This window comes from Musa acuminata, chromosome BXJ2-8 (assembly GCF_036884655.1).
Source record: "Musa acuminata AAA Group cultivar baxijiao chromosome BXJ2-8, Cavendish_Baxijiao_AAA, whole genome shotgun sequence".
Lineage (NCBI taxonomy): Eukaryota > Viridiplantae > Streptophyta > Magnoliopsida > Zingiberales > Musaceae > Musa > Musa acuminata.
This window is the reverse complement of record NC_088345.1, coordinates 12,604,527-12,629,576: the sequence shown is the minus strand read 5'-3', so window position 1 is coordinate 12,629,576 and position 25,050 is coordinate 12,604,527. Positions and strand designations below refer to the sequence as shown.

Sequence of the window (25,050 nt, the reverse complement as noted above, 5' to 3'; positions counted from 1 at the left end):
TGCCATGCTTGCATCATCGAAAATATATGAATTGATGTTAGCTATGATTGCCATATTTGCATCATGTTAAGATATCAAGAATTTACATCGTAATTTTACGTGTTGATATCTTACCATGTGATGAAATGCTATGATTGCTAAAACACTTGAAATGTGTGCATTATGTTAAGATATCAAAATCTTACTTCAAAATTTACTTGTTTGATATCTTATCATATGATGAATTGCTATCATTACCATCATTCACATTTGAAATTTGAAAATGGATGTCAAGCCTTGACATCATATATCATTTTCAGAGAGATACATCATGATAGGAGTATTGATAAGGTTAAATAATTTAACTTATCAATATGTCTCTTGAATTCAAAGGCTTTGAATTCAAGAATGACTTATCTCAATTATGGCATATAGATAGGGGGAGTTAAGGTAAACTCCGTTATCAATTGATTGTCATCATAATAAAGGGGGAGATTGTTGAATCTCGGATTTTGATGATAACGTCAATTGTCATTTGTTATCTAATCCATATGATGAGATAAGTGTATAGGATTAACTACGATGCAAGTAAGACATGCAGCAGGAGTTGCGCCGGAGTCAAAGACTATGATCACGTTGGGAGTTCGAGAGCTCGACGGAAGTCCGGACGGTCGTCGGAGGTTCTGCGGGAACAAATCCGAGAAGTCCAGGAGCTTGCCAAAGAAGCTCGTTGGAACTCGCCAAGTGGATCGTTGCAAGTCCAGGAGTTTGCCAGGAGTCCGTCGGAGCATCATCGGAGGTTCGTCGGATGTTCGCCGGAAGTTCACCGGAAGCTCGCCGGAAGAAGCGATTGACGCACCGGAAGCAAGTTGTAGTAAATATCTTAAGAAATTCGTAGTTAGCACGATGATTAAGTTAGAATGGGAGGTGATCCCATTAACTTAATCTTGGGGCAATTGGGCCCTTGACAGACCCAAATTAGGCCGAATGAATCAGCCTATTCGGACCCAGATTTCTTGGCTAGAGGTGGCACCGCCTAGGGCTCAGTCTCTGAGCTCTGGCTGGGCGGTGCAACCGCCTGAGCTCGGTCTCCGAGCTCTGGCTAGGCGGTGCAACCGCATGAGCTCGATCTCCGAGCTCTGGCTAGGCGGTGCAACCGTCCGAGTCAGGCAGTGGCATCGCCTGAGCTTGGTCTCCGAGCTCTAGCAGGAGGTGCAACCACCCCTGACAGGAGGTGGCACCGCCCAGAGGCTCAGTCTTTGAGCTCTACCAGGCGGTGCAACCGTCGGACCCCGGAATTTCGAGAATTGACAGTTTTGAGCTCGGAATTCAAACTGGGTTGGGGCCTATAAATATCCCACCCTTTCAGCAATGACAGAGTAACCAAAAACCACAGAAATCCTGATCTTACTCTGTGATTTTTAGAGCTCAAAAGTGTTGTATGAGTTAGAAGTTCTCCTCCCTCTTTTCTTCCAAGTTTTGATCTTTCAAGAGAGGAGAGAAAATTCTGTAAGGGTTGTCTCCTAAGCCCGTCAAAAGGAGTGAAACTGTAAAAGGGTGGTTGGCCTTCGCCTATTGAAGAAAGGCCTCTAGTGGACGTCGGTGACCTTGTCGGTGGAGGAAGCCAGAAGTGGATGTAGGTCAAGATTGATCGAACCACTCTAAAATTGCGGTGCTCTCTGGTTTGCATTTACTTTGAGCATATTATCTTTACTGCAAACCTCCTCAATAGCTTACTGCCTTCTGCGCATTTACGATCATGTTTCAAAGTTCAGTATTTTTCGAATCGGTGTTTAGACGTAAATCGGTTTTATCGTACGAACATTATATTTAAGTTTGTGTTTACCTTCTGATTTCCATCATAACTGCAAACTGCCTTTATAGATTTGCTTTAACTGTATCTCGCTTGATCACAAGTTAAAGTGATTTACGAATCGGGCTTTCTATCGAAATCGCTTTTATCGTACGAACACAGTTTTAATCGCCGAAAGTTTTCCGCTGCACTAATTCACCCCCCCCTCTTAGTGCTCATGATCCTAACACTCACCCCCCTGAGGATCAACCGCCATGCCAAACTCGCATACGACCGACTCTCATACAGTAGTATAAAAACCCATGGCTAGCATCTGGCCAGGGAAGAGACAAAAACAAGAGAGAACTAAGCGCTAATTTCCTCGTTGAGGGGCCAAAGTCGGTAACCACCCGATGAGGGCCTTCTGTACAGGAGAGCGGCTACCCCTCCTCCCCGAGGCGCGACCATCCCGATTGAGAGGTGCCTTCCTCCAAATGGATTCGACATCTCGACCTGCGGTTGATCAACCTCGGCGACCCATTCGGCCGACCATTGGCTCCCGACATTGACCCGTGGACCAGGCTGTACTGACTCATCAGCCATGGTACATCAGTTCACCAACATTTTTGGTGCTAGAAGGAGGGTCATGTCGTAGGAGCCCCCCACAGGAGTTCTCCCCGAGGGAGAACCACCGGCCAGTCACCCCCTTGTCGGACTCGGAGATCAGCCCCTCCCCGTCCTCAGAGACGGGGGGATCCCGGCCTTGATACCGGATCACTACTGGCGCCTGTTTAATGATCCAGGGTTTTCTCCCCCGGATATACCACAGGACCCTCGGTTGTTTCGCCCGAGGTGTTCCTCGGCCTGGCCAAGCAAGTACAAGTTTTGACGGGAATGATGTGGATGATCATCCTACTCATGCCAGAGATTGTGCAACTAGTAGCTCCCCCAACCGACCCAATGCAGCAAAGGCCGAGTAGGGAGCAACTCGGGATGGGAGAAGCCTGAGAGCAGACAATAAACCTGAGAGGCCTACCTGAGCAGAGCATGCCTGCACCCTGCCAGATCGCTCCGCCTCATCCCGAGCCCGATACCCTATCGTCGGACTTAGCGGATGACTCATTCAGGATCCAACTGTCCATGGTCAACCGACGCCTGGATGAGTTACAACATGAATTCCAGAAGTCACATGGTGAGACGGGCGAAGGCAACTTGGGTGGATCCCCCTTTGCTCAGGAAATATAGGACAAGCCTGTACCGCTCAGCTTTAGGCTACCGGCATTGGAAACATACGTCGGCGGCTCCGACCTCGCAGAACATGTCACCGCGTTTCGGGCTTAGATGGCCCTTTACGACACATCTGATGCCCTGATGTGTCGGGCATTCCGGATTACCTTCGGAGGACCAGCACAAGCATGGTTCAACCGACTGCGCCCATTCTCGGTCTCATCCTTTGATCAGCTCACAAGGGAGTTCGAGTAAAACTTCCTGGCTAGCGTGCGACCTAAGCCTTCCATCGCCACCCTGCTCGCGTTATCCCAACGCAAAGATGAATCGCTCTCCCAATTCGTGGCACGCTTTGCAGTTGAAATCTGGGGATTCCCGAACGCTCACCCTTCTTTGATCATGCATGCATTTCTGATGGGCTTGAGACCCTCGAGATTCTTCTGGTCGCTGATTGAGAAGCCGCCCGAGACCATCCCCAAGATGCTACAGCGCGCCAACCAGTATATCACCGTTGAAGCCCTAATGGCAGGAAGGCGCGAGGATAATAAGAGGCCGAGGATAGAGTAGGCCCGAGGAGTAGCTTCGGCGCCACCAACACAACCTCGTAGGAGGCCCGACCGACCTGAGCTGTTACTCCCGAGGCCCCCGCCTCTGCCTCTGAACATATCTCGTACCAAGATCTTTCTCCAAATCAGGGAGAAAGGTCTCTTATGGCAACCTAATCCCCTGAAGGCTACTCATAAGGACCGATCTAAATATTTCAGGTTCCATCGGGACTACGACCATGATGCGGAAGACTATCGCGACCTCCAAAATCAAATCGAGGAACTAATCCAAAGAGGAAAGCTTGCGCCAAACTGGGAAGACCCCTACCGGATCTACGATGTGGTCCGAGAAGGGACTTATCACCTTGAGACTATGGAAGGGAATCCCCTACCAAGGCCGTGGAATGCGGCGAACTTAAAAAGATTTTATCCGTGAAGGCAAAAAGTCAAGATTTCGAAAAGTAAATTTTCATTGATCAAAAGAAGCATACACATTGTGGTCGGGCAATACAACCTCAAAATTTGACCCGACCAAGAAAAAAAAGAATGTTACAATCCTTAGTTAGGGAGGGGAGTCTCGGGCCCATCGTCGAAAGGGACGTTTGCCGGCATGTTGATGTTTTGATCCTCCGGCAGATTGATGAACGGGTCCGACTCCAGTTCCAGGTCCAGGTACCTCGCACGAAAGCGAGCGAAGGCAACCCGATACCCGAACTCATACATCACCCGCCCCGACCTCTGCAGACCGCACTCGAACCCGGGGGACGACTTATACTCGGCAATCACTCCCTTGATCTTCTCAGGCAACACCAGGCGCTCCTCCTTCAGAATCTCCTCAACGGCCCAAGAAGTAGACCTGGCGGATTTGACATCCTGGGAGGGGGTCAGAAGCTCATGTCGAGCGTCCGAACACGGGCTCAACTTTCCTTCAGCTCAGCCATTAAACAATTCACCTCTTCCTTTAGGTCCATGGTGTTGAATCTCGTATTTTGATGATTAAACCACTTGATATATGTTTATGATTTAATCTGCATTTTGAGTGACGCAGGATGCTTCGATCAGGATGAGACAATTAACGCAGGAAAAATCATGTTGTGCCGGAGGAACATGTCAGAAGATTGGACGTCGGGCCGGTGGATCGGTCGATGTATCGACAGAAGGCTTCGGGTCGTGGACTCGAGCATTGGACCAAGAAGAGCGAGTATTGTGCCAAGGATATCAGAGTTGCGGAGTCAATTGGTCGATTGGGCAATAGGCCACAGGAGAGGACGATGCACCGAAGAATCAGACAAAGCGTCGAGGGACCAATGACATACCGGACAACTTGGTTAATTGCTTAGGATTAATTATCTCGATTGAAGTTTTGTTTTACATGTGTAGGATTAACTATGATGGAAGTAAGACATGCAGTAGGAGTTGCACCGGAGTCAAGACTATGATCACATTGGGAGTTCGAGAGTTCGACGGAAGTCTGGACGGTCATCGGAGGTTCTACGGGAACAAATCCAAGAAGTCCAGGAGCTTGCCAAAGAAGCTCGTTGGAACTCGCCAAGTGGATCGTTGCAAGCCTAGGAGTTTGCCGGAAGTCTGCCGGAGCATCGCCGAAGGTTTATCGGAAGTTCGCCGGAAGAAGCGATTGATGCACCGGAGCAAGTTACAGTAAATGTCTTAAGAAATATCGTAGTTAGCATGTAGATTAAGTTAGGAATGGGAGGTGATCCCATTAATTTAATCTGGGGGCAATTGGGCCCTTGACAGACCCAAATTAGGCTGAATGGATCAACCCATTCGGACCAGAATTCCTGCTAGGCGGTGGCACCGCTAGGGTCGGTAGTGGCACCACCCAGGAGATAGTCTCCCAGGAAAGCTGGGTGGTGCAACCGCCCCTGACAAGCAGTGGAACCGCCTGAACTCAGTCTCCGAGCTCTGCCAAGTGGTGCAATTGCCCCAATCAAGCGGTGGCACCGCCCAAAGGCTCAGTCTCCAAGCTGCCAGGTGGTTGTACCTCCCCAGTCAGGAGGTAGTACCGCCAAGACCCCGAAAATCCGGGAATGACATTTTTGAGCTCCAAATTCAAACCAGTTTGGGGCCTATAAATACCCTACCCTTTTCTGCATGAAAGGGCACTGAAAGCTTGATCTTACTCTATGATTTTAGAGCTCAAAAGTGTTGTAAAGTCTAGAAGTTCTCCCCCCTCTTTTCTTCCAAGTTTTGATCTTTCAAGAGAGGAGAGAAAAGTTTGTAAGGGTTGTCTCCTAAGCCCGTCAAAAGGAGTAAAACTGTAAAAGGGTGGTTGGCCTTCGCTTATTGAAGGAAGGCCTCTAGTGGATGTCGGTAAGCTTTCAAAGTTATTATTTGCACGAAATGACTTTTACGTTGGAATTGAATTTCAACATACGAACACAGTTTTAATCGTCAAAAGTTTTCCGCTGCACTAATTCACAACCCCCCCCTCTTAGTGCTCTTGATCCTAACACGTGGCACGCCATTTGACCGCGGTGATAGCTTTCGGGCCAAATCCGCTCTTTAGTTCCTCGACCTTCCGGTTGTCACGGACAAAGTTCTAAACAGGATGTTTGATGTAATACTTATGTATGTTTGTGTCTTTCTGTTTGTTCATACTTTGTACAACATGTAGAGGAACGGTCGAAGGCTTAACATCCCAATTTTAGTTGGGTTTGGTGGCCTTCTTAGGCTTATAAATAAAGGTTGTGTCATGTGGACACCAGTGAGATATTCGGTCTATAGTGGACCATTTTGACCCTCTGTTGTGCAACTATTCAGAGCTTGTAAAGTCTGTATGTAATTTGCATTATCTATGAAGTGTTTTCGGAAATGTTTGCTTATGGATCCTAAGTGAGGCATTTTCTCTAACCCGTTTTCTCTTTTGTAGGTCCTAAGGGACCAGGGGAGGCTTCAGTGAGGCTGATATTTGCGGACGGACATGTAAGGGTGCCACATGACTTAGGCAAAACCAGCTAAGTCCATGATAGATGGTATCAGAGCGGGACAAACACTCATAGAAACACTTGGCATGCAAACATGGGGGACCTAACGGGGCTGCGTTGAGGGCAGTCAACACACGCACGACCGTTTGGGGGAAAACGGGCATGGAGATGTAGGGAAAATGAGTTTCTTAGAGGAGCAGACATCTGAGATTGGTATTCAGAGGAATGACCAACCCTTCGCGCAAGAGGCACCACGAGAACAAGCAAGCTTGGAAGAATACGGAGCACACAAAAGTTGGGATGGCTGAGTTTGAGCTACAGCTCAACATTGACAACTATACTTGATGGTGTTCAAGGCAAGCGAGGTGCTTAGTAAAAAATAAGACCATGCAAGATGGAATGAGTTGCTCAGCGACCGAAAGAGTTGTACAAAGCTCATAGAGGTGAGGGGAATTGCTAACTCGAAGAATTCAGTACTTATGCATGGGCTTGTATGCGGACAATGGAATGTTTGCGGCCATCCCAAGGCGACCAAAACTCGACGCCACGGAGCATTGAAACTTTCTCTTCGGCATGTGAAGGATACGTCTATAGGAGGCTGAAGTGTTCAGCGAGTTTAACATGTTACTAGGCCTTGAGTGGTGCAGCGGGGGTTGTATTGACGTGGAGTCACAATCTAGCAAGTGCGTTTGCAGGAGGCAGAATAATGCATAGTTTGTTCAACAAATCAGAGTAGTCCGAAGGGCATGGTGGTCTCCGAAACTTTCAGAGAGAAAGAAGCGAAGAGAGATGTTGCTCCAATAGGACAGTTATCCAGGAGGGATAGATCCCGGTTTCTCCAGAGGGAGAATCATGTGCAACAGACCGCACATGTTGAGGAGTACCTCAACAAACAACAACTCTATGAAGCTCAATGGACCGAGCAAGCGGCGAGGAGTCGTTGCATAATCTCGCTTGAGAGAATGCATTGGTGGATGCATTGCGAGATCAAGTGGGGGAGTGACCCAAAGCAACACAAATGAAGGCACACTTGGAGTCGATATGGAGGTTGGACTCAAGAGAGGGCTAACCCGTGGAATGGTGGGCGTGAGGGCCACCATCAATTCAATGCAAAAATGAGGAACGGAGCAACTTGGGTGTAACTTGGTGAAGTACCCAAGCCGCATGAAGGGAGCCAGCATAGAAGATGAAACATGGAGCGGAGGCACAGTGCTTTCCTTGGACAGAGGTCAAGGACATGAACTCTTGCAGAGGCAAGAGCAAGATAATGTTATTCCATGGGTCCTTCATTCTGATGGAGCGAACTCATCCTGCATAGTGTCAAAGACAAAGGAAGCTTCTAAGCACATGCACCTTATCTCGAAGAAGTATTTGATGGAGGAACTAAGGCGACTCAACTTGCGGAGGCGAAGTTGGGTTCAGAAGGCATTGGCACGGGGCAAGAGGACGCAAAGGCGAGTACTCTTGAAGAATATGCCACAGTGTTGCCATTCAAGTTGCCATGAAGGAAGCGGTGCACAGCGAAGATTGTGCTGGTAGGGGTAGAGGCCCAGGATCCAGACAATGGTGCACCACTTTCAATGAAGTCAATGAACTTTGGGAGCTACTATGCGACAGACTATCCTAGATCAGTGCTTCATCTAGGTGTGACCCAAGAGCGGGTGGATGAAGGTCGATTGCCAAAGGAGCGAACAAAATCGAAGGTAAAAGAGACCCTGCGATGTATTGGCAAAGGCCACACATGGAGGGATTATAATTTGAGTTCATCTCACAAGGATCAAAATGTAATAGAGATGCCTCCAGGAGGCGACATGGTGCAGCGGATCGTAGTGGAACAGTTCATGGCAATGTGATACACATGACTAGTCCCGTGAGAGACTAGATCATACGGAGGTATGATCGAGAGCTATTGGAAGCTCCACTTCGGTGAATAACATGATGGCAAGAAGAGCTCTGGATTCAATGAGTGAAGGCCATGGTACCGTAGAGGCAGATCTTCTGTGCGTGCATCGAATTTTGCATCGGATGAAAGTCTTGGTTATCAGCATATAGGGGTTGTGTTCCACCGAGAGAAAAGTTCGAATGCAAGTACTGATAAGTCCCATAGAAGGGACTTGATCATGCAGAGGTATGATCGAAGTAGCTAGAGAGTTGGACTGCTCTAGAGCCCATATTTGCTTAAGGGAGCCTAGCAAATCAGAGGACAATGTCAAGTAAGCGAACGTTATTACCAAGGAAGCTAAGGAGAACAGAATCGGTATAAACCCAACAACGTGATGGCAGAGGCCATGCATGAGAGTTGCAGTCTGTCTTTCCATCAACCAAAAGGATCTACTTGGAGAACACAGAGGTGTTGAAGCAGGGGGTCGAAAGGGGCGAGGAAGCGACGACGAGTCCAGAGGGACTTAGCTACCCAAAATCAAGCATTAGTTAGAATAGAGGTGGACTCGAAGGAGTGCCACAGAGACATATCTACTGATCGTGAAGAAAAGGGATGCAGATACGAGGTGACGGATAGTAGAGTCATGGGCATGGTAGCGCCATGGTACCGTAGAGGCGGGACTTCTGTGAAAGTTATTGATCCCTTGCTCTAATGGGGGTAGAGTGCTTGGTTGTGAAAGGGGCCGAGGAGGTGGAGCATGTAGAGGCAAACTCCAAGTACCAAGACAAAGCTGAAGGGCAGAGGCCAAGGAACTTCGTAAGACCGGTGTCAACGAGCTTCTCATCAAGATAGTTGAAAGTGAAGGACTTCGGGTCATGCAAGAGTGCATGACCAAGGAACGAAGCAGGCAATACATGGTGTTGTACCTTTGCTACTTAGTGGAGTAGGCGACCGGGTTGATGGAGAAGACGGTACAATCTCAGAGGCGACCAAAACTATTAAAGACTTACTCCAAGTTGGGATGAAAACTTCCTGCATTCCAGAAGTTCGATGGCATTGAGAAGGTGAATCACAGTAGCTAACTCAATGCAAGGAGTGCAGATACTTTGAGTGCTTCAGAAGTGTGAGCAAAGAGCAGGCGAAGGTTAGTAACCAGCTCGATGCATGGAGTACAACCCTTGAGGAGGCGGGCGAAGTCAAGTAACCATTGCCTTCTCAACTCTTAAGAGAATGGGCAAAACCAAGTACCCCAATTCTCTTATCTATCCAGTAGAGGAGCGCTGCACAGGTTCAAAGACCCTTCGAAGATAATGGAAGATAATAGTTGTCAAATCCTTACCAATGGTGATCAGTACTACTGAGAGTAGATTATCCACTTCATTTCCCAACAGAATAGTAATCGAAAGCGGAAGTGATGCGAATCTACTTAGAAGTGACAACTAAATGAAAGAAGAGTCGATGGACATTTTGTGGAGGAAGGACCCAAAACTTCGTAAGTTTGCGAGGCGATGCTCGTTAAAGCTCCAACAAGCATTCACCTAGTTCAAGTAGCATATGGTATTTGAGAGACTGACGCATAGTAAGGATGGTCTTTTCCTTCATCTGGAGGATCCGCAGGAATCAATAAGGATCAACACAACTCAGCCAACCCCACACTAAAGTCAAAGTCATTGGCGAGTTGAAACAACATAGCAGATCAAAAGTTCGACTACTCAACAACAACAGCGGAGAGCAGCTGGGAGCCAAGAGGTGCATTGCAGCTAGAGCAGAAGATTGAAGACTCAGCAAAGGCAATGAGTTACAGTATCGACAAAAGGCTTCGACGAGGATGTCGAAGGAATAAGTGGGGGAGAATGTCACAGACAAAGTTCTAAATAGGATGTTTGATGTAATACTTATGTATGTTTGTGTCTTTCTATTTGTTCATGCTTTGCATAGCATGTAGAGGAACGGTGGAAGGCTTAACAGCCCCATTTTAGTTGGGTTTGGTGACCTTCTTAGGCTTGTAAATAAAGGTTGTGTCATGTGTACACCAGTGAGATATTCGATCTGTAGTAGATCATTTTGACCCTTTGTTGTGCAACCGTTCAAAGCTTGTAAAGTCTATTTGTAATTTGTATTGTCTATGAAGTGTTTTCGGAAATGTTTGCTTGTGGATCCCGAGTGGCGTTTTCTCTAACCCATTTTCTCTTTTGTAGGTCCTAAGGGACCATGGGAGGCTTCGGAGAGGCTGATCTTTGCGGATGGACACGCAAGGGTGCCACACGACTTAGGCAAAATCAGCTAAGTCCGTGACACGGTAAAGAATGGAACTGATGTCTGATAGATGCTCGATCACCCTTCCGGCGTCATAAATGCGATCGATCAACGCCATGGTGTAATACTGGCCCTACACGAGGATCGACATTAGAATCCATACACAGAAGGAAGAATCGAATGAGGGAAGAACGCCTTCACTCACCCAGACGAGGGACCTGGCTGCCTAGTCCATCTGCACCACAGAAGAGGAATAGTAGAGCTCCTTCGCCAACACCGGATGGAGCGTCCCCCGACTGAACTCTGGAGCGGCCGACCCGTCGGCCCAAATCCGACTATCGGCCTTGAGGGTCACCCATTGCGAGGCGTAGGGAGCCCCTAGCTCCCCCATCAGTAGGTCTGCCATGCTCAGGGCTTGGAATGGCTCCCCTTCGGCGCGAGGTCAGACGCGGCACAAGTCCTGCATCGACTTCGGGCGGACCGGTGGCTTCCTCGAGGAACCGTCGCTAGACGAACCAACCGCCCCCTTTCCCCTCGCACCCGTCGAGCCCTCGCCTTGGAGGTTGACTCTCGCTTTGGACGACCCTAGGGCAACCCCTTCATGAGTGACCGAGCTCATGTACACCTTCTGAGTCCCAGTTTTTGCCCTCTTTTGTGGGCGACCTACCTCCGGAGACCCCGGCGTCCTCCTTGGCGTGCCCTTCTACGAGGCACTCCCAACACCAGAACCCTCGCCATCCCGAGACGGTGGCGCGACGACCTTGGCATGAGACACCCCTTTCAACGACTAGAGGTTCACCATCTCTACAAATAATAGCCCGGTCAATCAGCTAGCTCGGGGCAAGACGGACAATCCGTAACATAAGAACGACCATACCCCTAGTGGCTGGGCTTACTCCCACCTCGACCAGCCACTCCTCGGTCATCTCTCTAATTGCTCGAGAGGAGGACAAAATTCCCCTTAAATAATTCACGTACCCGGTTTCTCCATCAGAAAGAAACAGTGGGACATTGTTGATGGTTCGGGAAGTCCATCCAATATTGAAACCCCACCCCCAACTACAACTGATAAAGAAATAACGACTCTTCCAACCTTTGTTATTGGAAGGAGTACCGCTGATCTTGAAACCACTATGGGCGGTCAGGTGATACCCACCTCACCCCTTACACAGACGGAAGTAGGCTAGGAAGAGCGTCCGGGTCGGCTCGATCCCCGCTCCCCGACACTCCCCGAGGAAAGCCACCATAAAACGCCAAGAGTTTGGCACCATTTGGGACAGCGATATTCCCCACTTACGGAGGCACTCCTCGATGACGAGATGCAATGAAAACCGTAGTCCCGCCTCGAGGGCACCCACGGTCAGCCCAAATCCGTCGGGAAATGGATCATATGGTCATTGACCGAGCCGAGGGGCATAAATCCCATAACACTTCGAGATACAGTAGCAATCCCGAATCATCCCCAAAAGTTCCTCGGTCACCACCGAGTCTACATCATGCCATGACTTGATGGTTTCAAGTGCGGCAAAGCCCTCTGTGGCCTCCAAGGGTGCGCCACCCGAAGAGAACTAATAACCTCTACCCCTAGGCCTCCAGAGGATGACTCTCGCTCCCCGACAACCGATCGACTCGAAGAAGAAGACGAAGAGGAAGAAGACGAGGAAGACGGAGACATCCCGACCTCGAGGTTAGGAGGAAGGAGCCGAGGCGTGGAACGGAAGGCTGGGCAATGTAGCGACAACTGCTCTGGGAGGAGCTTATAAAAGGGAGGCAAATCCACCACGAAGCGACGTTTGGGCTTCCCAAGGGAAGAGATGATCGTAGCATTTAAAACCCATCATGACTCAGATTCCCCCAGATTCTCCAATCTCAGAGCTCCTGCTGAAAGACTGCTCGTGACAAGAGGCCTCCCGCCAGAAGCCGCTCGTGATGAGAGACCTCCTGCCAGAAACCGCTCGTGACGAGAGGTCTCCCGCTAGAAGCTGCTCGTGACGAGAGATCTCCTGCCAGAAACCGCTTGTGACAGGAAACTTCTTGCCAGAACCTATGTTGCTCCACTTGGCATGCCACATGGCACGATGACACTAGCGTTCACCCTGACGCGCCACCCATCGCCCTGCCAGTCCTAAACTTGAGCCCAAGATCAATCACTCGGCCAACAGGTCCAGTCTTTGCCAGAGTCATGCAGCTCGGTCCCCCGACTTACGACTCGCTAGTCCTAAACCTGAGCCCGAGATCAATCGCTCGACCAACAGGTCCAGTCTTTGCCCGAGTCGCACAACTCGGTTCCCCGACTTGTGACTCGCCAGTCCTAAACCTAAGCCCGAGATTAGTTACTTGGCCAATAGGTCTAGTCTTTGCCCGAGTCGTGCAGCTCGGTCCCCCCGACTCACGACTCACCAGTCCTAAACCTGAGCCCGATATCAGTCACTCAACTAACAGGTCTAGTCTTTGCCCGAGTCGCTCAGCTCGGTCCCCCAACTTGTGACTCGTCAGTCCTAAACCTGAGCCCGAGATCAGTCACTCGGCCAACAGGTCTAGTCTTTGCCCGAGTCGTGCAACTTGGTCCCCCGACTTATGACTCGCCATTTCTAAACCTAAGCCTGAGATCAGTCACTCAGCCAACAGGTCCAGTCTTTGCCCGAGTTGGGTAGCTCGATCCCCTGACTTGCGACTCACCAGTCCTAAACCTGTGCTCGAGATCAGTTACTCGGCCAACAGGTCCAGTCTTTGCCCGAGTCTCGCAGCTCGGACCCTTGACCAGTGACTCGCCAGTACCATCCTACCTGGGCCCAGCCACCCAGCCAGCAGTTTCAACCCTGCCCAAAGCACGGGGCACCGCCCACCGAGCAGCCCCACGATGAACCAACCCGACTTCCCCTCATGAGCAATCAATATACACACGGCACTCCGACCCAGGCGCACCCCTCGCCCTCTCGCAAGGACCCCACGGCACGCCTCGGTAGGGGGAGGGGGGGGGGGGGGGGGGAGAAGTGATAAGGTATATTTTGGGCCCTGGCCACGTCATGAACAACGTCGCGCCATGCCACCGCCAAGTCAGCAAGAGGAGTACTCCCACACGCCGAGCCAAGATCCGTACCAAGGCATTCCTTAGTATATCCCATCCCGGAAAGCGGGACGGTGCCATATGGAGCTGTTCCATGCGTTCCGGGACGGCGGCCGCACAAAGGTACCTCCTCGCCCCTCGAGGATCGACCGCCACGCCAAACCCGTGTACGGTCGACCCTCGTACAATAGTATAAAATCCCCTGGCCGGTATTTGGCCAGGGAAGAGGCAAAAACAAGAGAGAACCAAGCGCTAACTTACTCGTTGAGGGGGCCAAAGTCGGTAACCACCCGACGAGGGCCTTATGTGCAGGAGAGCGGCCACCCCACCACCCCCCAACCCCCTGCTCCCCCCAAGGCGTGACCATCCCGATCGAGAGGCGCCTTCCTCTAGATGGATCCGACATCTCGACCTGTAGTCGATCAACCTCAGCGACCCGTTCGGCCGACTATTGACTCCCGACATCGACCCGTGGACCAGACCGACTTATCAATCACGATACATCAGTTCACCAACAGAGGACAAGAAGCAAAGTTTTTCCAGTTGACATGTTTTGCTCTAGGACGCATAAAGTTGGTAGATCAAGTGACATAAATCTAGAACAACAGATTTTAGATCTACATTGTTGTTTAATCACACTATGACCGGTAAGCTCTCGGAGCTATGTTATCTGCACCATGACTAACAAGTTCAGTATTCGTCGTTGTTATAGAGTTTGTCACTGTTTATAATTGTTTACTGAACTCCTCCCTTTATCCTGTTAATCTGCCAATTATTTGGTGTTAGGCTTACTAACATTAGCTGATCAATTGATCATGGGCTACCCTGTTTTAATTGCATGCTTTTACTGCCTACCCCTCGTGTTATTATTATTATTTTCTTCTTCTACATATGAAAATTCTGATATTGGTTCCGAAGTTCTGTACCTATAGATTTGTCCAGTTAACTTCTTGTGACATTACTGCTTTACCAATTTCAATAATAGGCTACTTATATAAATCTGGTTTCTATGTTTTTACTTCCTGCGATAAATAAAAAAGAGTGTGCCATCTCGACCTTTTCCCTATCCAAGTGAAACTTCATATATTACATGTATACCTGTCAAGGATCCAGATTCAGATTTGGATGTTGTTGTCTAAATATAATAATACAGATATAGGATGAGTGTTAACCAAGATAGTAAATTCTCAAATTTTGCTACATTCTAAAGTATTATGATAAAGAGAATCTTCCTGTGTGTCTTCTGATTTATATTATGATGCATACCTGTTTGCTTGATTTTAAAGTATTCTGATATACAGCATCTTCTTTCCTGCCACAGTAATTATGATGCATACCTGTTTACTGCTGTGGTTGTCATGATGTATGCTCCTTCGCCACCTTGCAATTGCTTTACCCTGTACATTGTCCATTTAACACAATGTGCTAGGTTTTAGCATCACCTGTAATTATTTGCACATATTTACACTACATTACCTGGCCATAACTTTCAATATCCTCCAATTTGTATGATTGTTTCCATAACATCTGTTTCCTGGTGCATATGATGTAGTGCTATCAGATTTAGTATTTGTTATACATTTTGAGATGGGCATTAAAAATCTGATTTCAGCTTCTTTTTAGATAGCTATATTTATGTTTAATTGTTAATGTTTGAACTCTAAATGGAAAGTCCGTTTTCAAATGAACAGAAGTATGGGCAGGCGGGAATAAATTTGGTAAGCACTTTGAAGTTGCAACTTATGGAGAATCTGATATAACCCTTGCAGATTCTAAACTTGGGGTTGATCTTTTTAAGGGATCGGCCTCCTTGGAACTCTATAGGGGTTCCTCCCTCCAAGTTGTTGCTCAAAGGCTGCAAAAAAGATTCATCTATTGCTTAAGAAAAGAGAAGGAATACATGACTATTTATAGGGCTTCTAAACCCTAACTCCTAATATGACTCCTACTTAAGACTCTTACTTCTAACCAACTCCTAATAGGACTCCTACTCAAGACTCCTATTCCCTTACAACTCATAATTCTTCTCTAAGAAAAAACCTCCTACATGAATGCCCTTCTCAATTAGGACTCTCCTAGCTAGAGTCCTAACAGAATGTCCCTCTCAATTAGGACTCTCATAGCTAGAATCCTAACAGTTTTACATGAATGTCCCTCTCAATTAGGACTCTCCAAGCTAGAGTTCTTACAGACCCGCCGCCCTCTTCAAATCAGCCTTGTCCTCGAGGCTGATGATTCGTGAATTCTGGGAATTTAATCTTCAAGTCGTCATAGTTCTCCCAAGTGGCATCTTCTATTGGTAGGTTCGCCCATTGTATTAGCACTTCATTAGTGGGTCATCGTCGTCGAGTCACGATCCGTCGATCAATAATGGCACTTTGCTGGGTCTGGAGTTCTCTTTGGGTAGTCATATTTGGTGGGTGGCTTTGGGCTGTCTCTAAGCACCTATTTAAAACTTCCGTCTGACTGTTGGTTTGTGGGTGATATTTCGTACTCCTTTTCAATTTAGTACCCTGCATATGGAATAACTTTGTCCAAAATCTACTCTTGAAGATGCAAGTAGAATTTGTCACAAGTACAATGCGTCCCTTATAGCATAATTCTTTTGAGTCCCGATTGTAATGAGTCACGGAGCTTGGTGCTTCCTCTAATTTTTTTTTTTTTTACTAGTCTCTGAATCTTCCTGCCATTCCATCTTAATATCCTCAAGGAAGTCGCTGGTTGGAAGTAAAACGACCGAAAATTTAGCTTGCTCAGGTAGCTGCGAAAGCGCATCTGCAACAACATTCTCTTTCCACCTTTTGTAAGTTATTTCATAATCAAATCCAAGAAGTTTTGTTACCCATTTTTGCTGCTCGGGGGAAGATATCTTCTGCTCCAAGAGATATTTTAGACTTTTATGGTCGGTCTTGATTTGAAAGTATCGCCTGATCAAGTACGATCTCCACCTCGTTGCTGCTTGCATAATGGCGAGCATCTCCTTATCATATGTTAACATGCTTTGATAGGGGGGAGACAATGTCTTGCTAATGTATGTGAGTGGTCGACCATCTTGCATGAGACGTCTCCCATTCTATCTCCAGATGCATCGGCCTTAATGATGAAGGGTCGGTTGAAATCTGGTAGCGCTAGCACCGGCGTCGTCGTTATGGCTGCCTTAAGTTTGTCGAAGGCAGTGGAGGCTCTGTCCAACCATTGAAAGACATCATTTTCCAGTAAGGAAGTAAGTGGTGCACTGATCTTTCCATAGTTTTTCACGAACTTACGGTAGTAGCCTATTAAACCCAAAAATCCATGTAGCAATTTTATGTTCCTCGGGGTAGGCCAGTTTTGCATTACTTCAATTTTGAAGGGGTCCACCGTCACACCTTCCTCTGATATGATATGCCCAAGATATTTCACCTTTTGTTGAAGAGAGTAAAATTTCGTAGTGGTCGTTATGTGTTCGAAAGGCGGTTTTCGGTATGACTTCTTCATATACTCGTATTTGATAATACCCAAATCGAAGGTACAGCTTTGTGAAGATTTGTGCTCCCTTTCATCTAGCAATTCATCTGCTATTGGAATAAGATATTTGTTCTTGATGGTTATGCCATTGAGAGCTCGGTAATCAACGTATATTCGCCATATTCCGTCCTTCTTGTGTACAAGTAGCACCGGTGAAAAGTAGATGTTGCAACTTGGCCGAATAACTCCTGTTTTAAGCATCTCTTTTAAAATCCTTTCTATTTCATCATTCTGGAGATGTGGATACCGATATGGCTGAGTATTTGCTGGAGATTTGACTGAAAAAATCATTATACAATGATCATGCCGACGAGTAAGAGGTATGTTGAGTGGCTCGTCAAATATATCTGAAAATTCAGCAAGCAAAGGAAATAGGTTTGGATCTTCAAATTCTATTGGCTCTCCTTTAATTTGCTACTCAAGTTGTACCAAAAAGCCCCTGCATGCTTTATGCAAAACCTTCTCCATTTGTTGTGTGCAAATCATCGTTACGTCGCCCTCACGTTTCCCATGCAGTATCACCTGTTTCTCCTTACTGTAAAATTTTATAAATAGTTGCATAAGATTCCAAGAAATATCACCTAATGTCATCAACCATTTAATTCTGAGTATGGCCTCATAATCATCAAGAGGGAGGAGGAAGAAATCTGCAATTATCTCTTGGTCCTGCAGCAACAGTTTCACCTGCGGGCACCTATGATCACACTTCAAAATCCGTCCGTTGGCGACCTTAACGACAAACCTGCCGCAATTCTCAATAGGTAAGTTCATATGGACAGCAACCTTACTGTTTAGGAAGTTATTAGTGCTGCCCGTCTCGATGAGAACAGTGATCGGTTGTTGTTTGAGAAGGCCTCCAACTTTCATCGTTTGCGGGTTTGAGTAGCCAGCTAGTGTATGTATCGTAACTTCGGTCAGTTGTGGCTCTTCTTCTGCATCTTTTTCTTCATGTTCAAGGCTCTTTTCTGAATGTTCAATGACCTCTTCTTCTATCGGTTCAATCATAAGAAGTCCTCCTTTACTACAGCGATGCTCACGACTCCACGGCTCGTCATGATACCAACATAACCCCTTCGCATATCGCTCCTGAAGCTCTTCTCTTGTTAACCTCTTTGGTGTAGGGACTTGGTCGATAGTAGGGGGGGCTGAGGGCTTTAATATTACTGGTTGAGGACTGACCCTAGTCCTCCGAGATTCATGGTTCAATTGCTCCTCTTGATGTCGTGCGAAAGAGATGGCTGCCATAAGCGTATACGGTTGTCGCGCTTTAACTTCTCCTCGGATCTCCGGCTTCAAGCCCTCAATAAAGGTCCTCAATAGCTGTTTTTGAGACCAATCATGAGTTTGATTAGATAACCTTTCAAACTTGATTTGGTACTCCTGAATGGTGGAGGTTTGTCGGATCTTTGCTAGTTGTCCGTCAATATTCTCGTAATCGATTAGTCTGAAGCGAATCAGCAGTCCTTCTTTGAATTGTCGCCATGAAAGGACTCCATAAGTATGTTCAAACTAGTCAAACCACTGTATAGCATCCCCTTCAAGATGTATAGCTGCAATTTTCACCATAGTTACATCCACGGTTTTGTGGTACCAAAAATATCGCTCCGCGCACGAGATCCAACTAATCGGGTCTCCTTCTTCCCATCTAGGGAAGTCCACTCTCATGCATGGATAGTTGGGGTCAATCATAGAGCCTCCCCTCCCTTGGAAGTCATCTCTTCGGGCTTGGTGTGATTGGGCAAAGCTCTCTCCTTGATATGATTTCTTCGAGCTTAGTGGTCGGCCCAATCTGAGTTCGGTAAAGAGCGTCCGAATCTTATCCTCCATTCGCGCCTCCAAGGCTTTGAATTTAGCATTGATTGCCTCCTTAGATGTCATAGTATATGTCCCCAAATCTATGATGTTAAGATCTCTCTTTTGTTGTTGGGTTAAAGACATGTATAGGTTGAGAGAAGTGATGGTTGAAAGGGCTGGTGGATTGGTGGATGTAGGCTGCGGTTTAGGCTTGTTTTGTGGCTGTTTTGGGTGCAGTTTGAGGGTGTGGTTTGACAGAGTTTTAGGGCTGTGGATGAAAGTTTTGGATCTGTGGTAGATGGTAGCAAAGGTTTGACAGAAATAAGTGGAAGTTGCAGCAAGTATGTGCTATCTTGTAAGAGTAGAATTATCGTCGAAGAAACAACGGTTTCTCGACGTAATTCCCAACAAAAACTTGAGAGAATTGAGGAGAAAATTGATAGAAAAATCACAGTTTATATGACAGCAAGGATATCAAATTTAATCAAGAAAATTTCAGCAGTATAACAGCAAGGAAATTGGTGCAAGTTGCGATTGCAGAATTCTCGTCGAGAAATTTCAGCGGGTTACGACGAAAATTTGCAACAACACAAAATCATTTTTTTGAGATGAATTTCTTTATAATCAATCTTAGATGAAAGCCAAGATGATCTATGAAGTGTATAAAAAATTTCATTCAAAAAAGATTGCAAATAGATGGGTTAAGGCAACAATATGCGGCTGAAATTTTCTGCAGCACAGAATTTTAAGTATAGCAGATTGGACGTAAAATATCAGTGGTTTATATTGAGAATTTTTTGATGAAACCAAAGGGAATTCCACTGTTAGGAAGTGTCAAAGCTATCATAAAAATTTCGTAGAGATTTGGATAGAAACAATGTAGTATCAAGATCAAACAAACAGTGCTATGCAGCTGAAATTTTACAGTACAGATTTTCAAGTATAGCATATTAGACGTAAAATATCAATGGTTTATATTGAGAATTTTTTGACAAAACCAAAGGAAATCTGCTGTTAGGAAATGTTAAAGATGTCATAAAAATTTCGTGGAGATTGGGATAGAAAAAACACAGTAACAAGATCAAACGGATGGTGCTATACGGTTGGAATTCTGTAATGTATCTTTCGTCGTAGGGATGAAAACTTTACGACGAAAAGTTTATGCAGCAATATAGAAATAATTTTTTTGGGATTTTCAAATAAGGATAACTAAATTGTAGCAGCAGTAAGGTAGAAAACCAGAACCTGTTGCAATTCACGGGGAGATCAAAGGATGATCTGTGGTGGTGGAGATGACGACAGAATTTGGTGACGATCTTTTAAGCAATTGTGGGAATTGCTTTGAGCAGTTGTGGAGGGTTGATAGATGGCTGTGGAAGGGCAGCGAGACACCAAGAACGCTGCTCTGATACCAGGTGATAGAACCCTAGCAGATTTTAAACTTGGGGTTGATCTCTTTAGGGGATCGGCCTCCTTGGAACTCTATAGGGGTTCCTCCCTCCAAGTTGCTGCTCAAAGGCTGCAGAAAAGATTCATCTATTGCTTAAAAAAAGAGAAGGAATACATGGCTATTTATAGGGCTTCTAAACCCTAACTCCTAATAAGACTCCTACTTAAGACTCTTACTTTTAACCAACTCCTAATATGACTCCTACTCAAGACTCATATTCCCTTACAACTCCTAATTCTTCTCTAAGAAAAAACCTCCTACATGAATGCCCTTCTCAATTAGGACTCTCCTAGCTAGAGTCTTAACAGAATGTTCCTCTCAATTAGGACTCTCCTAGCTAGAGTCCTAACAGTTTTACATGAATGTCCCTCTCAATTAGGACTCTTCAAGCTAGAGTTCTAACAGAATCTCATGGAGGAGGTGTTGGCTGTGTTATTACTGGATGCCCGCCTAGAATTCCTCTTTCTGAAGAAGATCTGCAATTTGAACTTGATAGAAGGTTTTTAGCTCTATAGGCACCTAATCAGTTCTTTTCATCCATTTTGTTTATATCTAACTTGTGTTTTCCATGTAACTAGCAGGTACAATTTAGTTTAACATTTATGGTTTAATATGCAGGAGACCAGGCCAGAGCTGGATAACTACACCAAGGAAGGAAACTGATACATGTCGAATTCTTTCAGGAATCTATGAAGGCAAATTACAGTTTTTCTCTTGTTTCTTTGTCCATTCCTTTATCAGTTCTTATAATACAGTATATCGTTCTCAATGAGCATGCTCTAGTTTGTTGATGTGGGAACTTTGACTGCAGGAACGACCACTGGAACTTCAATTAGCGTATTTGTACTAAATACAGAGATCAAAGAGGACATGTGAGTGCCTGTAACACAGCAATACTATACATTCGTAACATAAAAGTTAACATCCAGAATTCGTTTGGTGCTATTACTTCTTGGTTCTAGTAAGAAGCCATGAAGTAACAGATGAATCCGATTAACCATGAATAACTCCCCTTCTGATGTTGAAAGCCATATTGATATTTTTCCTTCAGCTCAGGATGTTCTCATGCTCGTTGTTTGCAGGACTAGACTGAAATGTCAATAGCCTATAGGCCTTTTCATGCAGATGCCACGTACGACTTCAAGTATGGGTTGAGAGCGATACAGGTATCCTATGCACCTTGTTGCTATTTAATCTTTTAACAGTCATATAATCCAGTCTATATTATATGAATTTAGTTTTGACATCTGAAAGATCTATTTTCAGTTTTACTATAAGATTTTCTTTTCTCACATATATTGTCAAGGTATACAAATTGGTTTACCTTTTCTTATATCTTTGTTTATCACATACTGTTCCTATATATTGGCTGGTAGGAATATGTTCATCCTTTGTCGATCATGTGCTGGAAGAATGGCTGGGTTAGAGTATAAATGAATCATGCGATATGTGCTTTTGATTTTGGACTCAATTTCATGGTTGGTTGTGCTTGTTTCACGAGTAACCATAATGCTGATGAAATTAACCAATTCTTGGTTGATGAAAAGAATATAGTAATAATAAAGAATTAGGATATTTTATCATATAAAATTTGCAGACAAAGGCAGATAAAGTACATTTTGATGCTTGTATAAATATCTTGGCATCTATGGCTTGTTAAGTTTTGTTGTTATTTAGTTCCAGGGCTTCTGCAAAATTGTGAATGTGAAGTAATGTAATTACCTTATTATGAGAGCATTTGATTAGTGGACCTGAGCTGGGGTTATATCCCTATTGTTGTCCCTGTCCTCCCACCTCTATTTTCTCATGTCCGATAATCTCTAAGAATGATATAGTCATCTAACTCGGTTATGTGAAACATTAATCAAATAATTGACCTGGATTAATTTGCATTATAATAATTTGCATTGACCTGGATTAATTGAAATTTCAAATTGCTGGAAATCATGTCCTCTTGTATTCTACGAGAGCATTCTCAAGTGCACTCACTGTGATCAGGGTCTTGGGTGCCCAGTGTTTGATAAACTGGAAGCTGATTTGGCAAAAGCGATGTTGTCTCTGCCTGCAACAAAAGGGTTTGAATTTGGCAGCGGTTTTTCAGGTAGGTAATTGTAGACCCCAAGTATGTTTTCTGATGTTCTCCATACACAACTGGTCTTATCAGTAATTCAGGCATGGTTAGAGCTTCTGAATTCTTTGGACTTGTTTTTCCTCTCTGTTACTGGGGCTCAAAACTGTCTTCAGGTACTTTTATGACCGGAAGTGAGCATAACGATGAGTTCTACATGGACGAGCATGGTAATATGCGAACAAGAACGAATCGATCAGGCGGTATACAGGTTTTTCTTCCTCTTACTAATCTGCATTTAAAATTTTGGGCTTTGTGAAATACGATGATTCCTCTGTTCAGGGAGGGATATCCAATGGAGAAACCATCTCTATGAGAATAGCTTTTAAACCAACATCTACAATTGGGGTAAGCTGGTTTTGAATCAATGTATGATAGTTGGTGTAGATTATATTCCACACATTTCTAATCCCTGATGAACTAAAACTTGACGCCTTTCCACAATGTTAAAATGAAAGGAAACAAAATACTAATTTTTCTGGTCAAATGATTGAAGCAGAGATGTTTTAATAATTAAACCACCTCAGTCCCTAGTGGGAAACAAAGAATCTGTTCTACTATCATGAGGGTGGTAATGCATCACTGTAACACTCTGGTGGTGTCGATGTTCTACTAGTTTAATTTTATGTTTCTCAGTTATATCATGTGTCTTACTGTGATTTATTTATTCATCAGAAAAAGCATAAGACAGTGACAAGAGAAGGACATGAAACCGAGCTCATAGCAAGAGGCCACTATGACCCGATAATAGATAAGATTTTCTCAACTATATGAGGAAATCTCTCTACGGAAATCCTCTATTCTATTGAGGGAAATCCTCCCTCATAATCTCTATGAGAATAGCTTTTAAACCTAACATCTACAATTGGGGTAAGCTGGTTTTGAATCAATGTATGATAGTTGTTGTAGATTATATTCCACACATTTCTAATCCCCGATGAACTAAAACTTGACGCCTTTCCACAATGTTAAAATGAAAGGAAACAAAATACTAATTTTTCTGGTCAAATGATTGAAGCAGAGATGTTTTAATAATTAAACCACCTCAGTCCCTAGTGGGAAACAAAGAATCTGTTCTACTATCATGAGGGTGGTAATGCATCACTGTAACACTCTGGTGGTGTCGATGTTCTGCTAGTTTAATTTTCTGTTTCTCAGTTATATCATGTGTCTTACTGTGATTTATTTATTCATCAGAAAAAGCAGAAGACAGTGACAAGAGAAGGACATGAAACTGAGCTCATAGCAAGAGGCCACTATGACCTGATAGTAGATAAGATTTTCTCAACTATATGAGGAAATCTCTCTACGGAAATCCTCTATTCTATTGAGGGAAATCCTCCCTCATAATCTGTATAAATAGAATAGAGACGTGTTAATGTATTTAAGTTTCTTTACTTCGTTTTTCAATGAAGCTTCTTGAATAATTCTTCTTATCTTCTATTCTTTTCAATAATTTTATCTTTAAAATTTTTCGTTCGGGCCTGATTTTCTGTTTTGCAGCTGTTCGGATGGTGGAAGCCATGGTAGCGATGGTGCTGTTGGATCAACTTATGGCCCAAACTGGACAATGTGGATTGTTTCCTGTTGATCCTGCCCTCCAGCAACAGATTGCTCCTGCTCCAAATGGATCCTTGCTCACCCCAAAGCTTGCTTAATACGAGGATGTTGCTCCTAGTGGAGCTAAGCACAACTAAGGTCCATTTTTACTGAGTTCAAATCCTCTGAAATGAGTTTCTGTTGTTCCTTTTGTCAAATCTATTTAAGCGCTGTTGTCGCACCCAAATTCACACAGTTATGTCCTGTTCTGGATGAGAAAAAGGCATTTGTATTAGTGACCAATATTAGTTTAATTCATTTCTCATATATGATGCCTTAGTTTTACATACATCGATATATGAAAAACCATGTACGATTAGCAATGTTCTACTTAATGGCTATAATGTAACAACACTCCATGTTACAAGATTATTTGTGTTTCATAGTGTTGTTTTCTTACGCTCTTCTTTTCTCTGAGCATGTTAATGTCTGTCTTTGTGATGAATGTTGCTTGTTAGAGAAAAAACTCTCTCATTGCCTCCTGGACAAGGGACTTTTTTTATTTCTATAAAGTTTCGTCAATTAAGAAATGCGATTAAATATTTTTGCCAAGTCTTCTCGATTTTGAATTATGTTATGTAATCAGTTTAATAGTCCCTGTAAGATTATCAGTTAGTTAAAATTGCTTCTCTACAGATCTTTAGTTAAATTTGGTTCTTGAATGTTAAGACTGACTGTGTCACCCTTTTTGTTCCTTCCCTCTTTAACATTGTTGAACGTATCTACAGATGACCGAGCTTTACAATTTGTCATGTCAATTTTTTAATCTTGCTTCATGAGGAGAAATATTGTATATGGCAAATTTAGGGTTTAATCGTTCAGGTTTTTGTTATAATCAACACAGGTAGGTGGCTAGACCGATCACGTTGACCCTCA

The 25,050-nt window shown here is 44.9% G+C and overlaps 1 protein-coding gene across 5 annotated transcripts in view; it reads left to right on the top strand.

Annotated features, from left to right (window-relative positions):
• LOC135619238 (chorismate synthase 1, chloroplastic-like) overlaps positions 1–24,523 on the top strand; it is a 44,025-nt gene extending 19,502 nt beyond the window's left edge. The window contains exons 1-8 of one of the 5 annotated variants that reach the window (XM_065121062.1): positions 20,852–20,946; positions 21,066–21,142; positions 21,259–21,319; positions 21,530–21,613; positions 22,446–22,548; positions 22,692–22,786; positions 22,858–22,923; positions 24,079–24,522. In XM_065121062.1, the coding sequence (XP_064977134.1) occupies positions 21,542–21,613; positions 22,446–22,548; positions 22,692–22,786; positions 22,858–22,923; positions 24,079–24,105 (363 nt within the window). In that variant the 5' untranslated portion in view covers positions 20,852–20,946; positions 21,066–21,142; positions 21,259–21,319; positions 21,530–21,541 and the 3' untranslated portion in view covers positions 24,106–24,522. The other 4 variants (XM_065121060.1, XM_065121061.1, XM_065121063.1 and 1 more) reach the window with 4 other exon arrangements.
• Positions 24,524–25,050: the final 527 nt, after the last annotated feature.